This window comes from Rana temporaria, chromosome 9 (genome assembly GCF_905171775.1).
Source record: "Rana temporaria chromosome 9, aRanTem1.1, whole genome shotgun sequence".
Lineage (NCBI taxonomy): Eukaryota > Metazoa > Chordata > Amphibia > Anura > Ranidae > Rana > Rana temporaria.
This window is the reverse complement of record NC_053497.1, coordinates 69,151,483-69,162,554: the sequence shown is the minus strand read 5'-3', so window position 1 is coordinate 69,162,554 and position 11,072 is coordinate 69,151,483. Positions and strand designations below refer to the sequence as shown.

The following is an 11,072-nucleotide window of genomic DNA, read 5'->3' as shown; positions in this document are numbered from 1 at the left end:
TGTGCCAATGTCATCGGCACATGCGCACTGGGGCAAACTGAAGCAATGGCAACTATGTGCCGTTACCGGTGGTTCCCGCGCGCATGCGTGGGAGTGACATCATTGCGGCTCCAGCCAATCACAGCGCTGGATACCCGGAGGGGGAGACGTGGACCACTGCGGGGGCTTCGGTCTGAGGTAAGGAATACATAATGAGCTAGTATGCTATGCATATTAGCTCATTATGCCTTTGTCTTGCAGGGCTTTTTTTTTTAACAAGGGTTTATTTCCTCTTTAATTGGACTTAGGTCTGGACTTTGACTGGGCAATTTAAACGCATGAATACAAACAAACAAATCAGGTGGATGGGCTGCCCTATGTGTGTGATGGATGAAAATACTCCAAAACACCCCCCCCCCCCAAAAAAAAAGTGTTTCTGTCCACTCCTATGTACTTGTATAAAGATGGCCATACACTATGCAATCTGATTGTATATTCAGTGAGAAGGGTGATCACTGATTGATTGCATTTCATTAAAAAAAAATGTGTAGCTGGGAGTGGGAGGGAGGATGATGGGGTCAGCTGGTCAACTCCTTCCTGTGTCATGACCTATAGTCTGTAAGAAGCAATAGATATGTTTTGAATCATTCATGTAGGACAGTAAGGTACGCGTCTGTAGATTTTATAGAAAGCTTTGATATTTTTGCAAAAAAAAGTACATGCATGCTATATTGGTACATAAGGGAGCTGGAATTTAGAAGAAAAGAAAATACAAAAAAAAGAAAAGAAGAGGAACTTAGCCTTTGAAGGGCCGTGTTATATGTTCTTTTTAAACATAATTTATTCCAGTCCTCCAGGCGCCCCAACAGGTCATGTTTTCAGGATCTGTGCTAATTACTAAGGCAGTGAAACTGATCAAATCACCTGTGCAAATTAATGGAAAAACCTAAAAACATGACCTGTTGGGGCGCCTGGAGGAATGGAGTTGAGAAAAACAGATTTATTTTACAATAATGAAAAGAAAAACTGTCACAATGCCTTTATAGTCTATTAACATTCGTAAGATTACGCAAACAATTGTCGGGCTAGATGTCACTTTCATATACTTAGGAAGTACCTTTCAAAGGCTTTTTTTAGCATAAATAAAACTTCCTCTAGAAAATGAACAGAAAACGCAACATTTTATAAATAATGTCATTTTCCTTTATTAACTTGAAGGTGTGCGATGATATCAAACTTCAGCTGCTGGGCAATTTGTCCATGACTGACCTCGAACACACAGAAATAAGCAGTGTCCTGCCATTTTGTATGCTTCTAAAGCAGAAAAACTAAAATCTCCCTATATAAAATAAATAAATTACATACTTAAAAAAAAAAATGAAATACATCTAGAGAAGGTTTATCATAAATTTCAAAAACTAAAGACAGTTGCCAAGAAAGTCATCAATTCTTTACTCCAGATCTGCACAGAAACAGAATGCCTCTTAACCCTCCTCCCCCTTCCAACCAGTCAAGAAACAGTGGAACTTGCAAAGGACAATCTAGAGTGGTGGAGTGCATGCACTCTCTAGGTAAACGTTATCTTTATTTTTGGACAGTGTAGGCAACCATAGAGTGGTGGAGTGCATGCACGCTCTAGGTAAAACGTTATCTTTTGTTTTGGACAGGGCTAGGCAACCATAGAGTGGTGGAGATCTCTGAACATAGGAGAAATTAAAGATCACCGGGCACAGTGCCCTATTGGGTGTAGCAAAAATAAACAAACACTCTTTTTCTGCCCATGTTTCTGTAAACGCATTTAAAACATGCAACACTTCCAGCACCATTATTTCTTAACAGCACCCCCAAGGGTAGGTAGCAGCTGTGTGTTTTTTCACACATCTTCCACACAACAAAATGAGCCAAGCCTGTTTTTTGCGGCGCATTTCCAAAATGACATGAGCTTCTTAGTGTGTTTTAGGCTCACAGTGAGGTCTATTCAAATGAATGACACCGCTCCAAAAATGAGATGCAGCAGCATTGCTTAAGTGTGAATGGAGCCTTATGGGTGCGAACCTAGCAAGGCCATACATAGCGCAGAATACACAGTGCAGAGTTCCGACGGTGGCTGCTAAAAATGTATAACCCAGTGTGGATCCCAACAAGTTCCCTGTGCTCAGCTGCCATTGTCAGACTTTTATCTGCTTTTTTTTTCAAATTACCATTATGCTGTCCCTAACAAGTGGCCGCTCCTTGTAGTAGCTTACCTGGCATTTCTGGCCCTCTGCTTTCCCTATAATCTGACCCTCACATCTATCCCGAGTATGTGACCTAGAAAATGGGCAGGGTGGCTGTGAGGGTAGGAACAGGAGCTGGTGTAGCCCCACAGCTCAGGGAGACACTGACAGCGGAGGTCAGCACTGGGGGGATGTGATCCACCCATCACCCGCTCGAAGTTGACGAGTAGATAACGATTGCCATGTTGCAGACCCCCCAGTACGGAATGGTTAAAACCAGTAAAGGTTTTTTTTTTCAGCCTGGTTTCTTACTGAATACTGCATTGTTATCACAGGTAGTAATATGATGCCCAAGTATGTCACTAAAACGAGTATTCACATTGGTGTAACATTTTGGATTCTCCATGACTATGTGGCCACCAGTACAAATAGGTGAATTTACCCAGTGGGTACACAAGCAATACAAACCTGACAGACCAAGGAACTGGCTCTTCTGCACTATGACAAAAAGAGAGGTTTACAGATGCTCTTTTAATCTAATAAATACATCTGAAATATACCTGAAAGTGTTACAATGTAATGAGCTGAAACATCAATACAACATTTAGCAGCTGCCTCAAACCACATCGTAAACATTACTTTCAAAACTCAACTTGCACAGTATAGAAATTATTCCTTCTATAAGTTTGTATCTCTATGAATACAGAATATCACACTATACTGGAGGAGGAGAGTAGGTCAACAGCAGCTAGAGAAAATGAAGATTTTCCTTTTTTCTGCTTCTGTTTATTAGGATCAGATATGTATACAAACCCCAGCTATGCGATAACTGCCGTGGCCAATGTGTGAGCTGAATATACTGTGTAGCATCAGCTACATACAGCAGGCAGCACTGCATTCCGACAGTGGTACAGAGACTTCCTACCTACTGCCAGAACAAAATTGAGTTGGGTCGAGCGGGGCTCAAAACATTCACAGGAAGCCTTGTATGTTGTCACCGAATACAAGGCTTCCTCCAATTGACTGAGATGGAGATTGTGGGGCATCTCTTGCCTCCTTAGCTCAGCCAATCAGTGGAAGCCTTGCAGTCATTGATGAAGTACAAGGCTTCCTGTGAATGCTGAGCAGCGCTCAGCCCGACTTGAATTTGTTCTGACAGCAGATGGAAGTCCCTGTACCACTGCTGCAACACAGCGCTGCATACCGATTTCGCTGACATTCTACAGATCCTAAAACTTTAAAAATACATGTTACAGTGTCCTATCAATCCCACATTAGAGATGGAATCTCTAAATCTTTCTAAAGACTCTTCTGTGATTTTAATAATTTAGCCAGCTAAACAATCTTTCTGTGAAGACAGGTACACTTCCCTTCTCCAAACCTAAAAACTTATACTCTGCAGAAAGTTGAAATTAGCAGGAAATGATTGTCATGCATTTTTTTTAAGTTTTCCAATGCAGGTGAAATGCACAGACCAGCTTTCAATAGGGTCAGTTACCATAAGCAGCTGCCTCAAACGGCTTAGAAATGCTTCTGAAAGCATTCAGCAAGCCATGGTATGACATGCATTCTGGTGAGAATGGGGCCCAAAGCTGCACAAGTCTAAAGGCTGATGTACATACCTAGACTATCGTCTGTAAATGTATTGGGTAAATCCATCTCTTACATGGTTTAATATTTCATTAGAAACAAATCAACTACCAAAAAAGACACAGATCACCCTGTAGTCCATTTGCAACCACATCATTTTAAGTACTTGTGATCTAAAAGCTTTTATTGTGGCCAATTGCAAATATTTAACTTGGGAACTAATGACTCTGAAATACAGTGGAACCTCAGATTACGAGCATAATCAGTTCCAGGAGAATGCTTGTAATCCAAAGCGAGTTTCCCCATTGAAGTCAATGAAAATGACAATAATTTGTTCCGCATCGAATTCAATGGCATGCAATACCACATGCGGCCTGAGGCAGGCGCCTCGGATACTGCCGGAAGGGCCCGTGGACAGTTCGGCTGACCTCAGAAAGACTCCGTTCCCGAGGTCAGCCGAACTGTCCTAGGGCCTTTCTGTGCATTTCCGAACGGCACCAATCCGCTCCGGCGCCCCCCCCACCTCAGGCCAAACGCAGTACTGCACACCGCTTTGGACTGAATCCTGCTTGTTTTGCAAGACAATACACGCAAACCGAGTTAGGATTTTAGGAAATACAGTGCTCGTACTGCGAAACGCTCGTTAACCGCTTTACTCGCAATCCTTAGTTTCACTGTACTTCAGGTTTCAATATGTGGGTAAAGGGTTTGGATAACACCGTTCACGATCATCACAAAGCCTCTGATGGCTAAGCCGAGTGAGACATGCATCTGAGGCGAGATGCATTTTACATGCATTAACATTGATTACTATGATAATTGCATTTTCCCCCCAAAACAAACCCACAATAGCTGTTAAAATAGAACAAAAAGGCAAATCTTTTCAATCATATAGAAAAGGGTTATAATTTGTCAGCTTTTTTTTTTGCTCCATTGGGGAGATTTTCCTTTATTTCCTGTCCTATAGCCAAAACAGGAAGTGAGAGGAATTCCCGCCAAAGTGAGGGAATCCCGTTGTTTCACCAGAATTAGTGTCCCAATCAGATGATTTCCCCTCAAAACCTGTTTTGGTGACAACCCAAAATTGTGAATTTCCACTTTAATTAACTGTAATTTAATAATGGTCACTAAGACAAATAACAGGTCCGCAAACAGCAATACAAACCTGACAGGTGTTCTAGCCCCTCTGCACTGCACTCCACTCCACTCCCCCCAAAAAAAAAAATGTAATGGCCCAAACAGACAGACAAGCAGGATATGTGCTTGAGGAACAGTAAAGCTGGCCCACTGCAAGTTACACCACTGTATTCATCAGGTCCTATGGAGACAGTGGTTTCAATAAATGAAATATTGTCATCAGCCAGTGTTGGCTAATTAATTTACCTATGTGTGTGGGTATCCATTAAACACAAACGGTTGGCCAGATTTAGAAACCACCACTTTTTTTATACACTCCAATAGATAAACTATCAACACTCTTCAATCCTTTGCAAGTCCTTTAAGTGCTATCAATGTACATGGCTTAAAATCCTGGGAAAAGGTCAGAGGGCATGCCAACATCACTGAAAAATAAGTCTTGTGTAATCTATAAATAGACAGTTCATTATACCATGGAGTGTCCTCCGTGGTCTGAAGCAGAAAGAACTGACATGGGTGTAATGCGTTCATGCAGGAAGATGTCTAATATGTGAAGTGAATGAGTCCAGGTAGCATGAAGGCAGATATATCCACTGCAACCTTAGCAGCACAGGAGCCGATGACCGAGCAACCACTCCCATCTCTTTATGCTTTGTACTTCTCCTTTCCATCTTCACTAATTACACAGATATGCTGAAACATAAAAGACACAAGGGTTATTCTATGAGTAAAACATATTTATAGTCTTTTCTTAGTGGCGTGCCATTACATGGTTTACAACGCTGCAAGATATTTATATTTACATTATTTTAACTTTTGCCATTAAAAGCAGAGAAAACACTGCAGTGCTTAAACAGCCTGCCCACTCACATGCAGCAAGAGGATTGTAAACACCACATGTTGAAAAATAGATCCCAGGTTGGCAAACTAAATGCACGGTTACAAAATGTAGCTTTAGTGTATCATAATAAAAATGCTTTTAAATCATATAGAATATGGGGAGTTTTGGGACTTTATATGAAGCACATAAGTATATTTGCCTCCTTCCCTTGGTTCAAATAAACAAAAAGGACATTTGGGACTTTGAATGAGGCTGTGGACTAGTTGAGGTTTGGCTGTATGTTGATATGTTTTAATGGCATAAATAAACTTGCACCACACGTGTATCCAGATTGATTAACCTCCCTGGCGGTATGATTCTTTCAGAAAAAACATGCTGAAAGCGGTACCATTATTTGCAAGGAAATTTGGCGTTTTATACTGTAGGTCTGTAATTTTTAGAAATAACTCACTTAAATCTGACCAAACAAGATTCTAATAGGCATCCCGGGTATGACATTTTTTTAAAAACAAAATTATAAATTATAATATAATAAATAATTATAAATAATTATAACAAATAATAATATAATTATAATAAAAATTATTCAATAATGTAATCAAATTAAAATCACTGAAATTTGCTCAGTTGCAGAATTGTTGCTGTCATTATTTTTTTTTTTATGACGAATTTCCCCACAAATCGCTATCGCACAATTCTGCAAGTGATTATAATTTATTATCGCTGTTTTTTAGCTGATCTAAAACTATTTTTGACATAAAGGGACACTTTTGGTTGCTATGGACAATCTACAGTTTGCAGGGAGAAAGAAACGTTTTTATTATATAAAATGACATGCATGACACAGGACAGACCACTAGGGACAAGGGGGGTGTGTTTTTTTTACATACAGTACTGTAATCTATAAGATTACAGTATACTGTATGTAAGGTGTTTGTTTACGTTTTTGAATTTGGCGCCGTTCTCCGTCCCCGTGCGTCGTAACGTCGCAGGGAACGGAGATCGGCGTCACACGGAGGCACTATGTGAATCGAGCGAGGTTCCGCTCGCTCACACAGCGCGGTGGCATCGCTGGATCCAGGGACAAGGTAAGTAAAAAGTGCCTGTGGATCTAGCGAGGCAAGCCCGAGTCTGACTCGGGGTTACCGCTCGCAGCAGGAAAATCTAACCCAGAGTCAGACTCGGGAACACCGCCCAGGAGGTTAAATCACATGCAACAAGAAGCAACCAGAGCCAGGATAAATGCAGCTATCCCTTGAGGAAATGCCTTGATAAAGTCTTATATGCATCTGTATAAAAACACAAGAGAGGAAATCACAACTTAAAAAGGGGAGTTCCAGCCTTTTTTATGTTTATTAAAAGTCAGCAGCTGCAAAAAGTGTAGCTGCTGGCTTTTAACCAGTTAACCACCAGCCGCCGTCCAAAAACGGCGGCAAGGTGGTTGCTTAACTGGGGGTCGCCGTTCTGAAACGGCGCCCAGCAGAAGCAGGATTGCGCGCCGCCTCTATGAGACCCGGCGCTACACAGATCAAGGTAATTGACCAGTAACAGCGGTCTTTTACCATGTGATCGCGCCGTCCAATGACGGAGCGATCACATGTAAACAAACCGGCGTCTTTTGAAGACGCCGGTTCCTCCCTCCTCTCTCTGTACCGAGCGGTACAGTGTGAGAGGGGGGAGCGTGGGTGTCAGCAGCGCTGTGGATGGATCTGTGACTATTGCAGTCACAGATCCAGCCATCCCTGAAACCCCCTGCAATACTGTGCATTACCCCCTACAATACTCTGCAATACCCCCCCTGCGCAATACTCTGCATACCACCCCCTGCGCAATACTCTGCATACCACCCCCTGCGCAATACTCTGCATACCACCCCCTGCGCAATACTCTGCATACCACCCCCTGCGCAATACTCTGCATACCACCCCCTGCGCAATACTCTGCATACCACCCCCTGCGCAATACTCTGCATACCACCCCCTGCGCAATACTCTGCATACCACCCCCTGCGCAATACTCTGCATACCACCCCCTGCGCAATACTCTGCATACCACCCCCTGCGCAATACTCTGCATACCACCCCCTGCGCAATACTCTGCATACCACCCCCTGCGCAATACTCTGCATACCACCCCCTGCGCAATACTCTGCATACCACCCCCTGCGCAATACTCTGCATACCACCCCCTGCGCAATACTCTGCATACCACCCCCTGCGCAATTACTCTGCAATACCCCTGCGCAATTACTCTGCAATACCCCTGCGCACCAATACTCTGCAATACCCCTGCGCACCAATACTCTGCAATACCCCTGCGCACCAATACTCTGCAATACCCCTGCGCACCAATACTCTGCAATACCCCTGCGCACCAATACTCTGCAATACCCCTGCGCACCAATACTCTGCAATACCCCTGCGCACCAATACTCTGCAATACCCCTGCGCACCAATACTCTGCAATACCCCTGCGCACCAATACTCTGCAATACCCCCCGCACCAATACTCTGCAATACCCCCCGCACCAATACTCTGCAATACCCCCCGCACCAATACTCTGCAATACCCCCCGCACCAATACTCTGCATTACTCCCCGGCAATATTCTGCATTACTCCCCGGCAATACCCCAGCGCAATTACTCTGCAATACCCCCCGCACCAATACTCTGCAATACCCCCGCACCAATACTCTGCAATACCAAGCGTGTGCAATTTTGAAGGGTGACATGTTGGGTATCTATTGACTCGGCGTAACTTCATCTTTCATATTATGCAAAAACATTGGGCCAACTTTAATGTTTTTTTTTTTAAAAAGCACAAAACCGTTTTATTTCCAAAAAAACGCATTCGAACAATTGCTGCGAAAATAACGTGCGCGATAAAAAGTTGCAACGACCGCCATTGTATTGTCTAGGGTTTTTGCTAAAAAAGCATATATAATGTTTTGGGTTTCTATGTAATTTTCTAGCAAATAAATGATGATTTTTCCATGTTTGAGAGGAATGTCAGAATTGGTCTGGGTGCTTTAGAACGCCTGATGGTGCTCCCTGCATGTTGGGCCTCTGTATGTGGCCACGCTATGTAAAAGTCTCACACATTTGGTATTGGCATACTCGGGAGGAATAGCAGAATGTGTTTTGGGGTGTAATTAGTGGTATGCATATGCTGTGTGTGAGAAATAACCTGCGAATATGAACATTTTGTGAAAAAAAAAAAAAAAAAATCTTGATTTTGCAAAGAATTGTGGGAAAAAATTACAACTTCAAACTCACCATGCCTCTTTCTAAATACCTTGGAATGTCTTCTTTCCAAAAAGGGGTCATTTAGGGGGTATTTGTACTTTTCTGGCATGTTAGGGTCTCAAGAAATGAGAGAGGCTGTCAGTACATCGGGTGTGATCAAATTGATCAATTTTCAGTAATTGGTACCATAGCTTGTAGACCCTATAACTTTCACCCAGACTAAATAATATCCTTTTTTTTTTTTTTTTTAACCAAAGATATGTAGCAGTATACATTTTAGGCCAAATTTATGAAGAAAAATTCATCTTTTGCAAAAAAATTTAATAGAAATGAAGAAAAATTCATTTTTTTACAAAATTTTCGTTCTTTTTTCATTTATAGCGAAAAAAATAAAAACCGCAGAGGTGATCAAATACCACCAAAAGAAAGCTCTATTTGTGGGGAAAAAAGGACAAAAATTTCATTTGGTTACAGTGTTGTATGACTGAGTTATTGTCATTCAAAATGTGAGAGCACCGAAAGCTGAAAATTGGTCTGGTTATTAAGTGGGTTTAAGTGCCCAGTTGTCAAGTGGTTAATAAACAGACATTCACCTGTCCCACTGTCCAGCGACACAGCCGTCCGGAGTTCGCTCTTCCCCCCCCCCTCTCCGCCGGCGCCTCCATTCTAACTGTGAACACCCGGCCGCGACGGCTTTCGGCTTCACGGCCAGGGACACACTGCGCATGCGCGAGCGCTCCCTGAGTGGACAGGCGATCGCCTGGGACCTGTCACGTGTCCCAGGTGATCGCCTACAGGGAGGGGCCGCCTAAGGCGATACGATGAGTCGCTGGGTGGAAGGAGGAAGTGGGACAGGAAGTCCCACTCCTACTGAAGCCCCCACTCCCCCCCCCCCCCCCAAAAAAAAATACATGCCAAATGGTGGAGGAGTGGTTTAAGCGGAAGTTCCACTTTTGGGTGGAAATCTGCTTTAATGCAATTATAAAACCATTAATAAATTACGAGAAAAAACAAAAATGTTATACTCGCATGATCCCGTTGTAAAAGTGCATCCACAAATCACTACAGAGCTGTATAGTGTCTACAACAAGCTTTGCTACAAACAATCCATCCGAGCGCAGCAGAGTCTGTTCATTTGAGAAAGGCGGCTACACCTCCGAAATGTGTCATGTGATCTAAGCAACAGATTACATCAGAGGCAGTCTTCCTCATTCGGTCCTGGCGGCTGTCAAACAGAGCCCCTCCTATTAGATGACAGTGGGTCTCTCCTACATTCGCTCCTCTAACCATCATGTCTGGAAGGCTGTGTGGCAACATCACACACAGGAGACTCTGCTACGCTTGGATGGATTGTTTTTAGTGAAACTTTTTGTAGACACTATAACAGCTCTGTGGTGATTCTTGGACGCAGTTTTACATCGGGATCATGTGAGTGTAACATTTTAAATTTTATGGTCATTTATTACAGCGGGGGTTCACCCTAAAAAAAAAAATTCTAACATTACATCCAGCTCACTACCGACATTGTCAGTATGCCGATTTTTTTTTTTTGCTGTACATACCTTGTAAAGCTATTTTCTTAGCTGGCCTCCAGGTAGTGCCTCACGCGGGAGTGGGCATTCCTATGCAGCAGTTAGTGATTGACATGATGACAAACACTACCCCCCGTTGCATAAGGAGCGTCACGAGTTGCCGAAAGAAGCCAAACGTCGAGTCGGCGCTATACGGCGCCTGCGCACAGACGTTCGGCTTCTTTCCACGCCTACCAGTGTCCAGTGATGGGCACTGGTAGGCGGCACTGATGGGCATTGGACTGGTGGTCCAGTGTGGATGCCCATCCCTGGTGGTCCTGGGCGGAATGCTGGTGGTCTTGTGCGGTGATCCGAGGGGGGGGGGGGGGGGGGGGGGCTGCGCTGATAAACTATCAGCACAAACCCCCCGTCAGGAGAGCAGCCGATCGGCTCTCCTCTACTCGCGTCTATTAGACGCGAGTAAGGAAAAGCTGATCTGCGGCTTTTCCTGTTTACATTGTGATCAGCCGTGATTTTACCGAGATCAGTGTA

The 11,072-nt window shown here is 43.4% G+C and overlaps 1 protein-coding gene across 3 annotated transcripts in view; it reads right to left on the bottom strand.

Moving 5' to 3' along the window:
* Positions 1-5,206: 5,206 nt before the first annotated feature.
* Positions 5,207-11,072, bottom strand: part of HPRT1 (hypoxanthine phosphoribosyltransferase 1) — a 58,413-nt gene continuing 52,547 nt past the window's right edge. For all 3 annotated transcript variants that reach the window (XM_040323726.1, XM_040323728.1, XM_040323727.1), the window contains exon 9: positions 5,207-5,615. In XM_040323726.1, coding sequence (XP_040179660.1) covers positions 5,568-5,615 — 48 coding nt within the window. In that variant the 3' untranslated portion in view covers positions 5,207-5,567. The remainder of the gene's footprint in view (positions 5,616-11,072) is intronic.